Source organism: Nematostella vectensis, chromosome 10, assembly GCF_932526225.1.
Source record: "Nematostella vectensis chromosome 10, jaNemVect1.1, whole genome shotgun sequence".
In the NCBI taxonomy this organism is placed as follows: domain Eukaryota; kingdom Metazoa; phylum Cnidaria; class Anthozoa; order Actiniaria; family Edwardsiidae; genus Nematostella; species Nematostella vectensis.
In genome coordinates this window covers 7,619,694-7,638,871 of record NC_064043.1, presented here as the reverse complement: position 1 = coordinate 7,638,871, position 19,178 = coordinate 7,619,694, and the positions used below count along the sequence as shown (strand labels likewise).

Below are 19,178 nucleotides of genomic sequence, written 5' to 3'. Positions count from 1 at the left end.
CCATCCCCATCCTTCCCTTACGCTTTTGATGACCGCGACGTCCTGGGTCCCAAGGATGTCTTCAGAAGGATGAGCTGACACAAAGCGAAAATGGTATTTGCAACAGCAAGATCACGACTCAGTTTAGGACTATTGTTTCTAGAGCGCAGCATATCATTGCGTACTATTAGAGTATGTCTATCTAGAAACTATCTTAATTTCACTCAAAATGGTGTTTTGTTTGAGAAGACGCAATCGACAAATCGAACGTTGAACAACAGCTGTTGTTCTATGTTACAATTATGCACGAATTCCTTTCAAAATGACAAGAGACATAACTGCGTATCTACTACGCGTCTTTTCCATTCTTCAAATCCTTCACGTCATAGAAGTCAAAGCGTGCAGCAGCGCCCTCCGATCACCGCAGCAGAATTTGTAGACTCTTCTCCAAAAGCCATTCAACCGTACTTGAAACTTGCGAGAATTGACAGACCAATTGGTACCTGGCTGCTATATTTGCCGTGTACATGGAGTATAGCTATGGCTGCACCGCCTGGGGTATTCCCGGATATGAAAATGATGGCATTGTTTGGTTTAGGTGCAGTGATTATGCGTGGTGCAGGGTGTACTATTAATGATATGTGGGACTGCAAGTATGACAAGAAGGTAGGATTTGTCCCGCCTGTTAATAGCAGGGATTGTCAATAGCAGCAGGAGTTGTGGATTTCTCTTGTTGCCAGCTAATGTAATGATCAGTAGTATCTGGAAAAGAGGGGCACAGGGGCAGATACAGGGGGGTGCATTGGGTGGATATCCACCCAATGGATATCTGGATTCGCCCCTAGGGCACTAAACTGAATTTGTCGAGTTCCACCCACCTCTCTGTCCAAAAGTAGGGGCCTTCAGCCACCCCCTACCTTGTCTCCCCCACTCACTGACATGGTAAACAATTAAGGATGGAGAGGAGTGGGGGCAAGTTGATAAAAGTAATCTGGTACTTTGGCAAGTGTAGACTTTGTCTTTATTTCCAGGTAACAAGAACTTTGTGCAGGCCTTTGCCATCAGGTGAAGTAAGCCATTTGCAGGCCCTGGGTTTCCTTGCTGTCCAACTCAGTGCTGGTCTTGCTGTTCTCCTCTCACTCAACACTTACAGGTAAAGCTGTGTTTTCTTTCTTTGGGGTGATTCTCCTCTCACACAACACATAAATTATGTAAAGCTGTGGCTATACCACCACTAGAAAATCTTGTGCAGAGATGCAAGCCTCACCCAGTCCTTGTTTTTGCTATGGAGGGCAGATATAATATTTTTCTATATAACCCTTGAAGAAAGTTGGCTTAGAGGGATGTAGCTGCCCTCCTTCCCTCTACTAGCTATTGCCATGGAAACCACATAGTTCAGGACTCTGTGAAGATACATTTTCAATCTAGAAACTTTATGCATAAAAAATAGAATTTTATGTTAATTCCCACATGTTGTACTTGCTCTTCAGCTGGTATCATTAAAAACTGTCACTATAAGATACCTATTAAAGATAATGTTCCACTTTGAACATTTTTTTAGTATTCTTCTTGGCGTGGCATCGCTTGGTCCAGTGATTGTTTATCCACTGATGAAGAGGATCACATACTGGCCTCATATCTTTTTAGGTAACTACAGAAGAAATAAAGTTAGCAGTGGTTTGAATTATCTGATTAAAGGGGAAACAAATTAGCCTGCTTTCATATCTCCACACCAATCATGACCATAGGAAATATGTAATATGTTTTTGTCACCTGTGTTTGTAGTCTTGAGTCTCGAGTTTTTAGCAAGAAAGCACAGTTTATTGTGGTCCATTTATTGCTGCTCCCTTTAGCTATTTGGGGCTGTAAACCCTATACAAAATGGCACCCAGTAACCTTAATTAACACAAGTTTTAAACAAATTGCATTGAGCATTAATTCTTTTGCTTTGTGTGTAGGGATAACATTGAATTGGGGTGCCATGCTGGGCTGGTCGGCTATTCAGGGCTCGTGTGATTGGTCAGTCTGTCTACCTCTCTACCTGGCATGTGTACCATGGACTATAATATATGATACCATTTATTCACATCAGGTATGTGGAATAGTGATTACCATATCCAATGTTCCTCATGGCAGTAACATATAACATGGTTAATATTTAGGATAAAAGTGATGATCTTGCTGTTGGCGTCAAATCAGCAGCTTTGTTGCTAGGTGACCAGGTCAAATACTGGTTGTCAGCATTTGGTGCTATTATGATGACTAACATGACTATAGCTGGGATGGCATGTGATCAGACCTGGCCGTACTACACCAGCCTCGCCCTTGCAGCGGCCCACCTAACCTGGCAGGTATGTATAATCCAGTAGTAACTCTATTGAGCAGCCACACACCTCCCTGCATTCAGATTTACCGTATTTACCAGCCTATTATGTGCACCCTCGTATAATCCGAACCCCAATGTATTATGGTCACTTGAACACCTAATTTTATACCTCTCCATACACTACTGGAGACCTGTGAATTACCTTTGAGAAACCTGTGAATTTCACAGGTTTTAATGTGCCCGAATGGGGGCACATTAAAATAGTTCTTTAGGTATTATTATTTTAATATATATTCAAGGCTGGGGCATATGATCTGCTAGATGTAGGGGGTAGCTCCCCCTTGTGCCTTTTCATGAAAAAAATATACAATAGCTGAACAATGTCAGAAAAATTTGGCTTGGAAAGTTAGGTTTGAATTTGTCTGACACATGTGTATATTCAACAGATCAAGACAGTTGATCTGTCAAATGATGAAGACTGCTTTGAGAAGTTCAAGTCAAATAAGTGGCTGGGTCTCCTAATATTGACTGGAATTATTGGAGGGGGGCTACTAAAAGAGAAGAAACAGGATCACCATCCAAGTACAGAAGTACTTAAAAAAAGTAAAACTTAAAATGAAATGTTAGGTCATTCAGACCGCAGTAGCAGATCTAGGGGGTAGGGTTTAGGGGGTTTAAACCCCCCTTTGAGCTGCCAGAACGCCATATATAACTTAAAAATTACCCCCTCCCCCCTTTGTCACTGAGCCAAACCCCCCTTTAGCGAAAAGCTAGATCTCCCCTGGACACTTAGATAATGGTATCACAGGTAGCCCAGGCTCATTACTTTTGATTATTTACTAGAGATATGGTGACTTTTGAGCATATGATTTTTTGTCTAAAATCTTAATTGGGTTTTATCTTAGTAGGATTTAACTAGCCTTTTACCAGCAAAAATATCATACCCTCAAAAGTTACCATATATTCTCTAGTAAATCGTCAAAAGTTGAGCCTTGGGTACCTGTAAATGTTATGTGGTTGCATGAAAGATAGAAGATAGATACCCTGCATTGCCTTCTGCATGGAGAGAATTTTCTCAATGACCTGTTGGAGTATTGGGGGGAGGGGTATATTTCTTTTCGAAAATAATTACACAATCAATCTAGGATGCTCTACACATTTGAACTTGACATGTTGGATTTCTACTTCCTATTGTGCTAAACAGAGCACTTTCCTTCATTTAGAAATGTATTTCTTATTTCTCTAATTTATTGCTTTTTGTGTACAGAAGTGGCAAGTCATAAATAATTATACTCTAGCTCTCAGAGAGCTCTAAATATATGATTTTTTGTAATAACAGATAGATAAGTGAGTTCAAATGCATGTCTGACAGCATCCTATCCTCTACACTATTCATTCACACCAAGATTATATTTAGAAAATAGGTAGAGCCAATCACTATTGAGGATATGCATATTATTTTAATTTTGTTAGTTTAACATGATAGGCTCGCCTTATTTTTTCAAACTGTTTGTAATTCTGTTTACATGACAACAACAAAAAGAGGTGTCGCCCAGGTGGTCTTCCTGTGTTGTTACTGTTTCAACTCACATGTAGCTTTATTCTAACGGCTTATCTAGTCAAGAAAATGTACTGTAAATAGACAGACAATAATAAAGGTAGATAAATATTTAAATAAAGAACTTAAAAAAATGTTGATTCTTTGGTGCATATTCTCACAAATTTAGCGCATCTTTAGCGCTTTCCACCCCTCTCTTTATGAGCTTTTATTAGCTCCTGCACCTATACATAAGCCAGATCATGTGTATTTCTTAGTTCTCCAATGGCTAACAGAAAGTATAATCGCAAAATAAGATGGGGGCACCGCATTGTTTTTATGAAAAAAGGCGTTAAAAACATTGCTTCTTGTAGGAATAAAATCTATGACTTTCACAATTATAGGAAGATGGGGGCGGGGGATAAATGGGGGTAAATGCACGTGCCCTGCTATGGATGAACTCGAAGTGGCCGCTACACGGAAATTCATATATTAGCTAAGTTAGCAAATTAACTTAATAGTACTAGTATTTTAATTTGCTTATTTAGCTAATATATGAATTCCCGCCGCTACACTTGACGTCTTTAACCGTCTTTAGTAGCCGGACACTCCAGCAGTATCAAAGAGTTGTGAGCAAGCAACAACACTTCGTTCTGTTGTTTTCGCTGCTTCTTGGCTTTTTGATAGTGAAGCTCTAGAGCCGCTGGTACCCAGGGCAACAAAACGGTCCCAGAGAGTAACCCGAGTTGAGAGCATATGATCTAGAGGGCTATCCAAATCATACGCCCTAATTGATTTTTATTTTTTTTATATTTTCGAATAGCTCTATAAATCTTCTGAAGTTATCTCATTAAAAGGTGATTTTACCAACAACATAATAGACGCCTGCTAAAATCTCGGACAACAGTTATTTTCGGACAAGTCTTTATTCTCGGAAATTTTTGCATCAAAGTTTGGGCTTCCTGTGTTTTGGAATGCACCATGGGTAAATCAATATGGCGACGTAATTGTGCAGCGTCATGCAACGTTCCCCCTCGTAAACATGTATTTCCGCAGTGTTGGATTGCGATCCTTACGAAAAATTCATCTGCTGCAGCAGAACACTTATAAACTGATAATATGCAGAAACTATGGACGGTTAGCCGGTGATGGCAATATTTACAGACTTCAAATAAGACCTTGGATGGAGTCGTGTTGCTGTTACAACTCGTGTCTGGCACCGCAGACATTCACACAATCTGGTCAAATCGACATAAGACATTACACAGGATCTACTCATCCGCTGTTTGATCCTCAAAATAGATCTATTAACAGAACTCTACGCTTGCAGAGCCGAACACTGAACACGGCAGCAGAATTTGTCGATACTTGTCCAAAAGCCGTTCAGCCGTATTTGAAACTTGCAAGATTTGATAAACCAATCGGAACCTGGCTGCTATATTTGCCGTGTACATGGAGTATAGCTATGGCTGCACCGCCTGGGGTATTCCCAGATGTGAAAATGATGGCATTGTTTGGTTTAGGAGCAGTGATTATGCGTGGCGCAGGGTGTACTATTAATGATATGTGGGATTCAGATTATGATAAAAAGGTGGGTTTGGCATGGCTAGCAAATCCTTAAAGCTGGTTTCAATATCATTGCCTAAATCACATAAAACAGTGTACAGGCTATTAGGCAGACTGTTTCATTTTTTAGGGAGACCATTTTGGAAAATAAACAAAGGAAAACCAGAAACAATATACAAGTTTTTATATGATTGATCAAACAGCAATCAATCAAGAGAAATTATTAGATAGTTTTAGAACTGACAAAGGTTTCTTTAAACAAAATCAGTGACTTTCAAAATTACCCTTTGAAGGAGTAAGGGAGAGGGTTTATATATAACATGAACTACAATTTCTAGGGGAGATCAGTTTTCTGGATTTTTTTTTATATCCCTAAAATACAAAACGTTTAACACATTGCTTCTTGATATGACCACTGTCAGCATATAAAACTGGAGTAAGCAAAACATAATGAGGGTTCCTAAAAAAAAAGACACAACAACACATAAGCTTCCACCCCGTGCCATCTGCTCAGCCAATAGTACACTTAACCAACATGTGATAATAATGCCATTGGTGTTGCTGGTAGTGACAAAAAGTTCCTTATCAGGTGTCAAGAACTATTAGCAGACCCCTAGCAGCAGGACACATCAACCATTTCCAGGCACTCGTGTTTCTTGGTGCACAACTGAGTGCTGGTCTTGCTGTGCTTCTCTCTCTTAATGTGTACAGGTAATGCTATGATAAGTAAATATGATATTTGGACAGCCAATGTCTAAACTATTTGAAAAGGAGGGGCTGGAGGTAGGTGATTTGACACTGGAAAGAACAGTAGAGTGGTTTTAAAAAACCCATGAAATACTATTTTGTTTATTTAGTACTAATACACTGTAATGTCTTTGTTCTCTTTTGTTCTGGCTCGACTATTACACATTAACAATTTTGTTGCACAGGATTTTGAAAACCACTCTAAAAGTGCAGCTGAAAAACATCATTAACATTTATATGATTTTTTGTCTTAGTATTTTTCTTGGTGCGGCATCCGTTGGGCTTGTTATTGTCTACCCACTCATGAAGAGAATTACATACTGGCCACAGCTCTTTTTAGGTAAGACTGCAAATGAGTTAAAAATTTTCTCTTGAACCAAGTTCACACTGTATGCTGTACCTTAGTACTCATAGTAGAATTTAAAACAGGGAGAAGGCTAACAAAGTAGGCTTTGTTTTACTAAAATGTACACACTTTCTTGGGAGGATCACCATGAATTGATATGTATTTATGTATTATGATCATAGCAGACTGCAATACAGAAAGTTTTATGCATGCTGTTGTCCTCAGGTTTAACATTCAACTATGGGGCCCTGCTGGGCTGGTCAGCCATCCAGGGCTCCTGCGATTGGTCCGTCTGTCTACCTCTCTACCTGGCTGGTGTGCCATGGACTTTGGTTTATGACACAATATATTCATTCCAAGTATGTTTGGTATCATACCGCCATATATTCATTCCAAGTTTATCTGGTTTATGATACCCTTTACTAATTGCAGTACAATGAAATCACCTAAACTAAACTCATATCCCAGGGTGGCACTATAGATACCCAGGACAGAAACTTGTGGACACCAAAAAAAAACTGTGCAACCTTGAATTCTATACCCCAAAATACTATGGATAGAAACTTACCACCCAAAAATAACCCATCCCTTAATACTAAGTCCCCTAAAATACCAGGCTTAGCTTGCAACCCTCACAATATCCTACTGTAAGGACACCCCCCCCCCCCTTCACGCTAATATATGAGCACCCATCCTCCCATAGGACTCATATCTTATGGATATATATATGAAACCACCTACCGTAATTTTTTGAAGTATGTTTAGTTTATGACAACAAATTATTCCAAGTGGGTTTGCCCCACCTAAAATACAAAAATAATGGTTAAAACCCTTTTCTAGGTATGGACTTTGACAGGGGATTTAAATTAAAAGCATGGAAAATTATGTAGATCCTGGGAATCTATTATAAGCGCTATGTCTGTCGGGCAAACATTTTTGATTGGTCGAGGTATGACGTCATCAACCCTGCACTAGCTTTTGATTGAACTTTGAACTTGGGCGCCATTGGAAAGACAGCAAAACATGATAAAAACACACAAAATTGTTGGAGATAAACATACCCAAGGGCCCTCAATGTTGCAAGATAAACAATAACAAAAACAATAAAAAGCGGCTCTTGTAGTATATAAAGAAGCACAGTTTCATTTGGTCTGTTTTAACAAATAGTTGAATCATGTTTAAGCTTTGTATTACTGGAGTCCTCCAACTAAATCCTGTCATTGCATGGAAAATATCCCCAGTAAAGTTATACTGTTAAGCCGAATAAGAATATGCTCAAGGAGGCTATTCAAGAACTAGCACTTAGGCTTCGGAAGCTTGAGTATGAGCATAGAAAAAGAGTAAATATACGCTTGCATTCAGATTTTTTAGCTATGTTAGTGTATAAGCAATTTTTAAGAATAAAATGTTTTGCACAAGTACTTACAGTAATCACAAATGGCAAGTATATACTTGCTTACTTAGACCTGGGAATTCATTAGTGTCCTTGGCCTTTTTTCTGCTGTCAGCATAAATAGCTTTTGGATATGTAAAGTTTATATTTTAGCACATTTGTTTATGGTGACGGGTCTACTGTACTCCTTGTTAACATAAAAAGCATATTGAAAAAGTTATGCAAACCCCTGTTTGGACAACCCCTGAGGGGCTGGTAATAAAAAATGCAGTATTGTTGGTAAATGTGTAGTTATTTTAGTTGTTATGATAGCATTTAACTTCTTTTTTATAAATGACTAGGGACCAGACTGATGCAAAATTGAAATTGTGGGGAAGGTATTTTAAAAACCCTTATACAGTAGTTGATTCAAGGTCTTGTATTTACGAATTAAAGATCTTTTATTTATCAATACTTTTTATTGATTTTTTCCAGGACAGAGATGATGATAGAGCAATTGGAGTCAAGTCTACTGCTCTGTTGCTAGGTGATAAGACTAAATACTGGTTGTCGGCATTTGGTGCTATTATGATGACTAACATGACTATTGCTGGGATGGCATGTGATCAGACCTGGCCGTACTACACCAGCCTCGCCCTTGCAGCGGCCCACCTTACCTGGCAGGTATAGACCTTTTTTCATTAAATAAATGGTTAGTGCAAATACCAAATGCTCTACTATCAAAAGCTACCCTTGGGCCTTTTCATATTTCTAACAATGTAGGAAAATATGGATAAATTAAGGGAGTAGTTTAATTTCCATCAATATTTTCACATGCCAGTTCACATGCTCATGGGACAAATCATAATTTTGAATCATTACTTAAATTGAGATCATATTTATTGTATCTTGTTTTTAGATCAAGACTGTTAACCTTTCGAATACAGAAGACTGCTTTGAGAAGTTCAAGTCCAATAAGTGGCTGGGTCTGCTAATATTGACAGGAATTATTGGAGGGGGCCTGTTAAAAGATCAGTAATCTGTCAACATAACTTCTGTTATAATAGTGTTAAAAAATAAGAATGTGGACAAGTACAAAACAAGAGAAAAAAATTAATATGATATTGTGATGTCAATTTTATTTTGGATACAAAAATCATCCTTACCAGAAACTAGGTGTTATTTAACAGGTCAAATCTATTAATGAATTAGAAATTCCTGTTTGGAATAAAGGTAGACCTCATAGAGGTTTTTGCATTTTAATGGAGATGGGTGAGGGGGGGGGATGGGGGCACAGCAACACATTATTTCCACACCCTTCACTCTCCGCCCCTATTGGCACAGTACTGTTTTTCATGATATACATCCCTACTATTGCAGAATTCTCAAAGTTATCCTGCAACAAAGCATGCATTGGAACACTCTTTGTGTGACAAATTTTGAAATGTATGTTTGCCTCTTTACATGGAAAATATACTGATACTACTTCTACTTACTAGGAACGACATCTTCTGATCTTCTGACAACAACTTTATTATAAAAAAATAAAGATTTCCAAGAATTAATTGTCTGACTTCAATACAATTTTGTTGTAGAAAAGTCTGACATATTTAATTCACTTGTTTTCTATTTAAGCCTGGCTTCTAAATCAGTTGCAGCTATCATCACTTCACTGTGATGTCAAAATAGGATAGCACATCATCACTGGTTTGTTACTGTATAAAAAGTCTTCATCTGGTACCTATCATCTTCTCAGACATGGAAATAATAAGAGGCACTTATTTTGAGACAATGGGTTTTGAATTTCATTAGTTTCAGTAGCTGATCTAGGGGGGGGGGGGGGGGGGGGGAGTTAACCCCTATCCCTTTGGGCTGCCAGAAAGGAATATGTAACAAAAACAAATTACCCCCTCCCCCTTTGGCACTGAGCCAAACTCCCCTTTAGCGAAAAACTAGACCCGCCCCTGAGTTTCTTGTGATCCTCCAATTGCTAATTCTTACTTTCACAATACTCATTTACATCCCAACCAGTAACACCATGAACACCTAAAATATGTTTGGCATGTTTATTGTCTCCTCACAAATCAGACGCGAGAATTAGATACTGAAACTTGTTGAGACATGTTTCTAGTTGACTGTTTGAATAACTCGCAAGTGATTGGTCATGACAAATATTACATACCTATCTCCAGTGTTCACGGTTTTACTGGTTGTTCTTTAATCGCATGACTTTAACTAAACAATGTTTTGAAAACCACAAATGTGCAAGATGGTAAATTGAATGTAATAAAATAAAACCAGGTATCAATTATCTATGACAGTGACTACACATGCACCGGCACGACCTGCGTTCAAAGAAGCAACCTCTTTCCATTCGTTATTGATTGGGTCATATGACTCAACAGCACTGAGGTACTTTGAACCATTGTATCCCCCAACTGCGTACAGCCTATCACCCAAACATGCCACACCAACAGCGTCCCTGCAGTTTATCATTGGTTGGACCATAGTCCATTGGTCCGTATTGGGGTCGTAGCGTTCCACAGATTCAAACTGGCGAGAACATTCTTGACTTGCTGGAACGTCATGACCACCCATAGCATACAGAAAGCTTCCAAGAACAGTAACCCCAACACCTGTACAAACAAACATGGATTAGCCCTTTCACTTCTGGGTATTTTTTTAGCAAAATTGTAAGAAAAATAGACTGAAAACAGAAACCTCCCCCTCTATTTCAAGTCCAACACTACCAGTTAAGCTAAGCTACCGCTGACCCAAGACAGTATGCCTTGAAGTTTTCAACAATGCACTGGGGTGCCTTTTCTTTCTAGTGACGGCACTACAACAGTTTTGCTTGAAATTTACTTGACCCCTCAACCGGCCTGTACCGGCTTTGGGAAGTACCCACAACCCCAAAAAATCATAAATGCAAAATAAACACAACAAGATGAAGATACTCAGGCATCAGTCTAAGGGATAAATGGTCTTGAAGATATGCATCCAACCAAGGTGTTGGCAACTCCTCTTAAGCCAAATAATAGCACAGGTTCTTTGACAAATTTCAAATCGAACAAGGAAAAAAAAGCAGAATCACCCCTCTCAATAAAACGCTCAAAATACCACACAAGGGAGAGAGATCAGCAAACACAGCTCTAGACACAAATAGATACCTTTATTCTGATCCTCCAGGTTCATTTCCATGGCTTTAAAACACAATGTCCACTCCACGAAGATGCCTTTACGGATTGCAAAGCATTCTGGAAGATCCATGGAAAAATTCACGAGGGGAGGGCCAGTCAACACTCCTCCCCCCAAAGTCAGATGGTTTTTTAGAAGTCTTTTCACCCCGAAGCCAAACAAATCAATTCCAGGTCATACAGACCCAGAATAGCAGTGTAAACAATTTGGGAATCAATTTGGTTTCAGAAAACACAGCATTTAGGAGAGCTGTGGTGATTCATTAGAAAATTATTTTCTCGTCCAGGCAAAGCCAAACAAGAAAAAATCATCATGAATCCACCTTTGCTTGCAAATATCCATAAGCAAAGCACTCAATTATGCCCCAATAGACTTCATGATGTCCTGAGACACTCTCCTAATATGCTCATAGCTGTATTTTTGATGAAAAATACAAGCAACCATCAACTTGTTCTGGCTTCAGCACACGACGAGGGATTAAAAGTGGGGACCGCAAAGCACTGTTGGAAAGCTTGGATACCGCTGACTAGGTGCAGCTGTGTTTGACTTTGACGGGCTGTATAAAACTCAGAATAGGGGGGGAGGTATCTGTTTTCAGTCTGTTTTTTTGTAAATTCAGCTCAAAAATAGCCAGGAGTCAATGGGTTAAAAATTACAGCTTTTTCACATCTGGGGAGTGCCTTAGGACATCATAAAGTCTATTTGGGCATAATTAATGCTGTGCTTATGGATGTTTGCACGCTGAGGTTGATTCAATGGGATAATTCCTTGTTTGGGCTTCACCAAGTTAAAAAAGGAATTTTCTAGTGAATGGCCTCATGCTACCCAATGTGGGCCATCTTTGCTACCCAACCTTATTCAAAAATTGTTTTCAGGCTTATTCTGGGTTCCTTGGAACTAGAAATGTTTTGTTTGGCTTTGGGGCAAAGAGACTGTTATGATTATGGGGGAGGAGATCGCCTGCCTGTCTGTCAAGGTGTTTCCAAGTCTCCCATGATGCAGTGCAGGCATGCAAAATAGGCTAAACATGGTGACTCGCTAGGTTCTAGCATTGATTATTGTGACTGACTGCTGTAAAATGACGGAGCGCAATAAAGGTATCTTTTTTTGACTTGATAGTTCGGAATTTTGTGTCTTTTTGGAAAGAAATGTTTCTGAGTTTAAGCATTTGTTTACGAATTGATCAGAAATCAAGTTTGATATTTTGACAATAGAGTCAATTCTATTACATTGCTAAGATGCGCTTTTGAAGATCGTCTATGCCTTTCATGAGTATCTGGGTCTGGTGATGTTTAGTTTGCATTTCTGACGTTTTGGAGTCGGGCCTATATTTTACAGGCGTCTCAGGGCGTAATAGTAATGAAAGACTTAAAGAGGTCTTATCAACATTCCCCCACACACAGATCATCTCCTTTTCATTTTTTTCTGCTTATATCTTAAGAACTGAGAGCTCATCAAGGGGAAAAACACATAACTCTTGCCATTTTTTTTCATTCCCAAGACCAGGTCTACAAATCCCACTTGATTTGAATGGCTAATCTAATAAAAGGAAATACAGAGTACAACAGAAAGCTAGGACAAGATACCTGAGAGAAAATGGTTGCTGAATAATTTAACTTCCCCTCACCCTGCTCAAAATTCTGGCTATGGTTGCTTTATCCCAAACTACCATTACCTCCTCTTCGCTTGAGCATGGGGGAAACCATCTTCCACTTATTGGTGTGTGGGTCATAGCACTCCACTGAGTTTAGACAGGACGACCCATCTCTGCCTCCCACTGCATACAGCTTGCCATCCATTACAGCCACTCCCACTGTACTGCGAGGAGTGCTCATTGCTGCCACAAAACTCCATTGTTTTGTATCAGGGTCATACCTATCAGAAATGATGTTATAAAAATTATACCATATGTGCAAGCGCTGAGGTCCTATTTTATTTATTATGTCCTAGATGTAAGTGAGACATTGGGCATGTCATGATTTTGCCTTGAGATTATACTTTCAAATTGAAATACATAAAGGACCACCCCTCCACACACCATTTAAAATACAGTAGCTATAACTCATCACCACCCCCCCCCCCCCTCCCATTTGCTCTATCTTGGCAAGCCCCACCTCCCTTCAATAAGAATCCTGAATGTGTTCTAATCAATTCCCAACAAAGGTAAAACATTAAATAAATGGGCAGTTTGAATGTTGAATTATGAAGGCACGGATACAACATGGTTGCTCATGTTTGTGGCATAAAAGGCACCTCAATACAACTAAGGGCGCATTTTTTTTACTTGTGATTCTGGAATGAGAATGATTAGAATAGAAAAAACATGTGTTTGTTTATCATGCGTTCCCATTCCAGAATGGAATGAAGGCCACTCCCCCCCTACCTGTAGCAGAATGACTCAAATGCCATTCTGAATATTCTCTACCAACCATTCCCATTCCAGAATGATAGGAAAAAAGTGCCTTGATTTTTTTTATGGAGAGAGGAAAACCAGGAACCCAGGAAAAAGATGCAAAACTAAAACCAATATAAAAAGAAAATCTAGATTTGATGGACTGTGGTAAGCAAATAAAAAACACGACATTAAGGAGGGAAGCTTTGCCACAGGGCCCCCAAGTGGTTCTGTTCAGAGTAGAAATATGTAGCCTCTCAAGACAGATAAAAAGCAATACAATAACAGATAAGAATTTACCTTTCCACTGTGCTAAGATAGGACCACCCATCGTGACCCCCTATAGCATACAAAGGTCCATTAAGAGCAGCCACACCTAATCCATGCCGATGAGTGTTCATTGATGTGACAGACATACACTGCATGGTCTTTGGATCATAACACTCTACCGTGCTGAGAGTTTTAAGACCATCACGTCCCCCAACAATGTACAGATTGTTGCCGAGCACGGCTGCACCAAACTGTAGCCTCCGGGATGCCATGGGGCCGACACAAGTCCACTCATTTGTCAACAGACTGTATTGTTCAATGTTTATTGCACCTTTTGATGTGTCCATACCTATACATGAAGATAAAGAACCTACGTATTTTATTAAATAAGCAAACAATATTTAAAAAAATATATAAATTCTTAATATAATATTGGCATAAAGATAATGTAAAACAAACCTTTGGAGTCATGGGTAGTTATTTAAATCTTATTACCACCAATTGATAAAATTGGTTCATTTTATCCCTTAGTAGGGCAGTTATTTGAATGTTTGCTTTGTAGGGGGTAGAGAGTAGGATAAGATGTACTTTGCCTTTAAATATTTGATAATTATTATTGGCTATGAATAATTATATAGCAAAAGGATATAACACAATAATAAGCAAATTTAATAATAAACAAATTTAGTTACTATTTCAAAAACTTTGACAAGGTTTTTTTTTTTAATGATAGGGAGCCCAATTGACTATATCTGCCATTGTTCTCTAAACAATTCTGCAAACAATATAAAAAAACCATTACTATAAACCTGCAGGGGCAGATCATTGACCTTTGGCCCAAAAAAACAGTATTAAATTTTATGTTCTGTAGAATTCTCACAATAAACACGCCTACTATTTTTCTTATTATATATGTATAGCTCTTGAAGTCTTCGAGAAGAAATTGCGAAAAAAGTAATATTTGTTGCAAAATTGTAAAGTGTAAAGTTATGAGAAAAGTATGGGCAGGGGCAGAGAAACCAATATACCAAGTCTGTCAAAACCAATTATCTGATTATATACTTGAGAAAATATTTCGCATTCTTACTTTTTATCACCCTAAACCCAGTTAAAAAAACTGTTTACAGGTAGTTAAAAAAAACCTGACCTTTAGATTGAGAAACTATTTAAACAAAAACAAAAAAGTCTGCCATACTCACCTCCCACAACATAAAGTTTTCCAACAGTCGATTTGCGATGTTTTGTCCTTGCATTCTGAAGTTCAAACCTCCTAGTGGGTAACAAGTGATATTTCATTGCCTCGATTATGAGTTCCTTGCACGGGACGCTTTCGCGAAACAACGGAGACGACTCAACGTGATCAACCAAAAACTTCGGGGACAAAAGAGGCAGCCGCACGAGAGATAAAAGAGGATAAATGTGCATTTTTCTGGAATTAATGTCTTCGCGTAACCAAATATTAAGTGCGCAAAACACATCAGCTTCTGACGAAACGTTTAGATCATCACTGGACAAGAGTTCCCCTACGCTCTCGGCGCTTAAAAGTAGAAATTCTTGATTCTTAACGACTTCAACAAAATGTTCTTTTGTAAATGCATCTGCGGCTTTTAGAAGATGCGCACAGCCGTGTCCGTCGGCGAACGAACGAATTCCCAAACAGTTCGAAGGATGGAGTTGGTGACGCATAAATTCTGAACAGGCGTTTTTCACCTCGTCTATTTGCAGGATGCACGCAACAGATAGTAAATTTTCTACGTTATCTACTCGAATCTCAATTTCTGAAGTGTAAGCGTAGGATATTAAAGCCTGTACGGCGGCCGGGTCCATATCGGTCAGATGTACTGTGTTTTGGGATGTTTCGGCCATGTCGCCTGTAAACATCGCACTAAAATAGTCACTAAACGAAGCCAGGACGAGTTTGTGTGCTCTTATCCTTTTGTCTCCGATGACTATCTTGATGTCGCAAAGCTGTGAATTTTTTCTAAAGTCTTCAAAACGCATGAAAGTCTTTACCATATGCGTACTGCAGGCGAATATCACGGAATCGCTTGTGTCCTTCTCCATTGAGACAAACCTATTTACCCGAGCTACGGGCGGGTTTTGAAGGCTGTTTATCTCTTGTTAGCTCCGTTGGTCCGTCACAAAGGTGGCCCAGCTAAGAAAAGACGGGAAACCTCACTCAAGATAAAATTCTCCTAAGGACTAAACTATTTTTGGAGGCAAACAAGTCAAAATATATGGAAAATTTTGTGGCTAAGTTCCAGTTTTCTCGTATGTGTCAAAAAGCACAGGAAGCCTTCATTCTAAATCGACGATATTGATTTTATTTTTATTGTGCTTGGTTGTTTGATTTAAAAAAACTATTTTTTATCTGAATAATTGAAAACAAAAATGTAGTATTTCTGTAGAGTGGAGGTGGTGAGCTAACTAAATACATTCATGGGTTATCCTCTTACAGCTCTTAGCATAACCCTCCATAGCCTGCAGACAGTTGCAGATAGGTACAGCGGTAATCCAAGATGGCGGCGTGAAAAATTTCCAAAATGTTGTGCAGGAGAATCATCCGCCAAATTATCCAAACTACCGCTGTTAAACGCGCTTACTGTCTACCTGTATCCCAAAAAGCCTTAACCTCTCTAGAAGACCCTAAAATTCCCGAACCAGATCCTTTAGTTCAACGAATCTTCGATGGAATCAAAGCTGGACAGCGTGGAAGCTTAGCACAGGGAATAACCCTTGTTGAAACACTGCATCCTGGAAAGTTCAAGCAAGCTCAAATACTCCTTGCTAAAGTTGTGAAACATGTGAAAGAATATCCAAACTTGCCTGATGGAAGAAAACATTCTTATAGAATAGGGTTTTCAGGCCCTCCCGGGGCAGGGAAATCGACATTTATTGAATTCTTTGGAAAGATGTTGACTTCTAAAGGTCAGAAAGTTGCGGTTTTAGCAGTTGATCCTTCGTCATCTCGGACAGGGGGGTCACTCCTTGGTGATAAGACTAGGATGACAGAGCTGTCACGAGACCCGAAGGCCTACATCAGGCCATCACCTACCTCAGGAACACTAGGTAATTCTTCTTAGAAACTGGTTAAGTGCTTGCATCCGATTAGATCAAACCTTAAAGAGTAAACACCAAGCTTAGTGGGCCCAATTAAAAAAAAAACTTTTAACTACAAAAAAAATGGTTAAAATCCTGCACAGAAATCTCAACAGAGACTGGTGATAAATAAATGATAGAAAAGTAAAATCTAAAAAGGCTTATGCCAACCTTGCCAACCATGAAATTAAGTTTTATTGTCTTTGCAAAACTGTTCCTCCAGGTGGGGTACATCGTAGCACCAATGAGGCTATCATCCTCTGTGAAGCTGCTGGTTACGACACTATACTGGTAGAGACGGTGGGTGTTGGCCAGTCTGAGTATGCCGTTGCCCACATGGTGGACATGTTTGTATTGCTTATCCCCCCAGCAGGGGGAGATGAATTACAAGGGATAAAGAAAGGGATTGTGGAGATGGCAGACTTGGTACTTATCAATAAAGCAGATGGAGATCTGTTGATCCCAGCCCAGAGAATTCAAGCAGAGTACATAAGTGCTTTGAAGCTGCTGAGAAGTAAATCCCCATTGTGGTCACCTCCTGTAAGTAGTGTTTAAATTAGAAAAAAAGTATAGTGTGGACTCTTGCACTAAGAACACCTCTAACATTAAAAAGGACACCCACATGTTCAAAGGATTGTCTAAAGTATGCTGTAGTTCCCATAGTGTCCTTATTAAAAGGGTGACAATGTTTCTTAAAATTGCTGGTCTCAGAGCATAACTAATAGCTCATTGTGTTTGTTGTGCTGTTTATGGGTATCTGGTCCCTTGTTTATCTGGAAACCACTGCAGGGTGATCGTTGAAGTTTATTTCTCACCAGGATACAAACAGCACAAATCAACACCTGTCTTATCTGTGGACTACTATCATAATGAGAACCAACATTGTATTATAAATATATTTTAAGGTTTTAAGAGTTTCTTCTACAACTGGAGATGGGATTGACAAATCATGGAAGTCAATGCAAGATTTCTTCACCAAAATGGAGGAAACAGGAGAACTTGTGAATGAGAGACGGAAGCAGCACAAAATCTGGATGTGGAATCACATCAAGGAACAGATTATGGCCAGGTTTAAGGCAAATAAAAATGTGAAGAAAAAGATCAAGAGTTATGAGAATCTAGTGGCCCAAGGTTTGATGGCTCCAGGTTTAGCAGCTGACATGTTGCTCAAAATCTTTGAGAGAACAACAGAAGATGATTAAAGTTAATAGAATTTGAAACTTATAAAATATATAAAAACATAAATTATCATTTAACAAAGTAGTTATATCAAAAGGTAATAGTTGTACTGGTAAAGCTCTTGAATTCCATGAAGTATGCATCCTTAAATTCCTGGAAACTCAGTCTAATTGTAAACATACTGAGCCAAGACAAGTATTATTGTCTGAAACAAGAAAGTAGTCTGTGCTGTATTTTATTTTATTTGAAAAGGAGGCTTAACCTGTGTAGCTAGCGCTTCTTTGGGTTTCCAGTGCAAAGAAAAGACACAAAAGGGAAAGATCATCATTTTAACTGCACGAGAAAGCAAAACATGAGACATCCATGGGAGCAAGTGAAAAATGAGACATCCACAGAAACGCTTGCTTCACAGGCTAAATGGAGGCTTAGTGTTCTAATTTTTTGTATTTTCATATCTATAAATCTTCATTTTCAATGCAAGAATATAGAACTGTATGTTATGTGTAAGAAGTAAATATAATTTTATTCGCTATTAGTCCAATTTTTAGAAGTGGGTGGGGTAGGGATCACCCCTTGAAGAAATGGTATTGGACTTGTTTCTGCAACCTATTGATATACTAGGGAAGGGAGATATCATATATATATGTTGTGGTTGGAAATTTATCTTAGTTGGAATTTTTTCTCAACTAGTTGGAAATTTTTTAACCGGTTGGTAATTTTACAACCAGCTGGAAATTTTCAAACCAGTGGAAATTTTTCAAATTGTGGTTATCTGTCATTCTAAAAGGGATTATATTTTTGGGGACTCATTAATAAAACAGGGGCTTGGATTTTTAGGGGGGTATTAAAGGGACACCACTCCCCTACACCTGCTCTCCTCTCTCTCTCTCCTCCACTCTACTTTCTACACTTAGTTATCTATTTATTCATTACCCTACTAAGTGAGTTACCTGTGTCTAATTTACATTCTTTTTTTCTTACCTTACCGTGATTCGAACCCTCAACCTTTTGCTTCGAAATCCGTAGCCCTTACCACTTGACCACTAAGGCTTGTGACGAAAATTGAGCGATTAAATCTTGCTTTATTGTAATATTCATGACCGCGCCTTACGTCACGCTTGTTATAAATGCACGCAGACCAATCACTACGAGCGTAGTGCAAACTTT

General features: G+C 38.9%; 4 protein-coding genes across 5 annotated transcripts; 3 read left to right on the top strand and 1 right to left on the bottom strand.

The window, feature by feature from the left end:
* The first annotated feature begins 38 nt into the window (after nucleotides 1-38).
* Nucleotides 39-3,944, top strand: LOC5522016 (4-hydroxybenzoate polyprenyltransferase, mitochondrial). The gene is made up of 6 exons (XM_001641620.3): nucleotides 39-645; nucleotides 1,011-1,132; nucleotides 1,541-1,626; nucleotides 1,938-2,071; nucleotides 2,142-2,330; nucleotides 2,752-3,944. The coding sequence occupies exons 1-6, from the start codon at nucleotides 91-93 to the stop codon at nucleotides 2,917-2,919; spliced, it is 1,254 nt and encodes a 417-aa protein (XP_001641670.2). The 5' UTR covers nucleotides 39-90; the 3' UTR covers nucleotides 2,920-3,944.
* Nucleotides 3,945-4,819: 875 nt separating this feature from the next.
* On the top strand, nucleotides 4,820-8,973 carry LOC5522017 (4-hydroxybenzoate polyprenyltransferase, mitochondrial). The gene is made up of 6 exons (XM_001641621.3): nucleotides 4,820-5,433; nucleotides 5,998-6,119; nucleotides 6,410-6,495; nucleotides 6,727-6,860; nucleotides 8,369-8,557; nucleotides 8,793-8,973. The coding sequence occupies exons 1-6, from the start codon at nucleotides 4,885-4,887 to the stop codon at nucleotides 8,910-8,912; spliced, it is 1,200 nt and encodes a 399-aa protein (XP_001641671.3). The 5' UTR covers nucleotides 4,820-4,884; the 3' UTR covers nucleotides 8,913-8,973.
* Nucleotides 8,974-9,388: 415 nt separating this feature from the next.
* LOC5522018 (kelch-like protein 5) lies at nucleotides 9,389-15,958 on the bottom strand. Of its 2 annotated transcripts, none has more exons than XM_032367204.2 (4): nucleotides 14,933-15,958; nucleotides 13,764-14,103; nucleotides 12,747-12,946; nucleotides 9,389-10,509 (listed from the first exon to the last, which is right to left on the bottom strand). In XM_032367204.2, exons 1-4 carry the CDS (start codon nucleotides 15,795-15,797, stop codon nucleotides 10,178-10,180), a joined length of 1,737 nt encoding a protein of 578 aa, XP_032223095.2. In that variant the 5' UTR covers nucleotides 15,798-15,958; the 3' UTR covers nucleotides 9,389-10,177. The 2 variants fall into 2 exon arrangements, with proteins under 2 accessions (XP_032223095.2, XP_001641792.3); XM_001641742.3 differs by having other exon boundaries at nucleotides 13,764-14,082; nucleotides 14,933-15,955.
* A 169-nt stretch (nucleotides 15,959-16,127) lies between these two features.
* LOC5522019 (methylmalonic aciduria type A protein, mitochondrial) lies at nucleotides 16,128-18,543 on the top strand. The gene is made up of 3 exons (XM_001641622.3): nucleotides 16,128-16,802; nucleotides 17,056-17,372; nucleotides 17,738-18,543. Exons 1-3 carry the CDS (start codon nucleotides 16,277-16,279, stop codon nucleotides 18,032-18,034), a joined length of 1,140 nt encoding a protein of 379 aa, XP_001641672.1. The 5' UTR covers nucleotides 16,128-16,276; the 3' UTR covers nucleotides 18,035-18,543.
* Nucleotides 18,544-19,178: the final 635 nt, after the last annotated feature.

Bases quoted from the DNA above. Each gene is read 5' to 3' on its own strand.
- LOC5522016 (XM_001641620.3), top strand. From the start codon at position 91: ATGGTATTTGCAACAGCAAGATCACGACTCAGTTTAGGACTATTGTTT. The intron at 1,133-1,540 runs GTAAAGCTGTGT...ACATTTTTTTAG, and splicing joins CTCTCACTCAACACTTACAG to TATTCTTCTTGGCGTGGCAT. The intron at 1,627-1,937 runs GTAACTACAGAA...CTTTGTGTGTAG, and splicing joins CTGGCCTCATATCTTTTTAG to GGATAACATTGAATTGGGGT.
- LOC5522017 (XM_001641621.3), top strand. From the start codon at position 4,885: ATGTATTTCCGCAGTGTTGGATTGCGATCCTTACGAAAAATTCATCTG. The intron at 5,434-5,997 runs GTGGGTTTGGCA...GTTCCTTATCAG, and splicing joins ATTCAGATTATGATAAAAAG to GTGTCAAGAACTATTAGCAG. The intron at 6,120-6,409 runs GTAATGCTATGA...TTTTTGTCTTAG, and splicing joins CTCTCTCTTAATGTGTACAG to TATTTTTCTTGGTGCGGCAT.
- LOC5522018 (XM_032367204.2), bottom strand. From the start codon at position 15,797: ATGGAGAAGGACACAAGCGATTCCGTGATATTCGCCTGCAGTACGCAT. The intron at 14,104-14,932 runs GTGAGTATGGCA...TAAAATACGTAG, and splicing joins AAAACTTTATGTTGTGGGAG to GTTCTTTATCTTCATGTATA. The intron at 10,510-12,746 runs GTAATGGTAGTT...TTGTTTGTACAG, and splicing joins CATGCTCAAGCGAAGAGGAG to GTGTTGGGGTTACTGTTCTT.
- LOC5522019 (XM_001641622.3), top strand. From the start codon at position 16,277: ATGTTGTGCAGGAGAATCATCCGCCAAATTATCCAAACTACCGCTGTT. The intron at 16,803-17,055 runs GTAATTCTTCTT...CTGTTCCTCCAG, and splicing joins ACCTACCTCAGGAACACTAG to GTGGGGTACATCGTAGCACC. The intron at 17,373-17,737 runs GTAAGTAGTGTT...ATATATTTTAAG, and splicing joins CCCCATTGTGGTCACCTCCT to GTTTTAAGAGTTTCTTCTAC.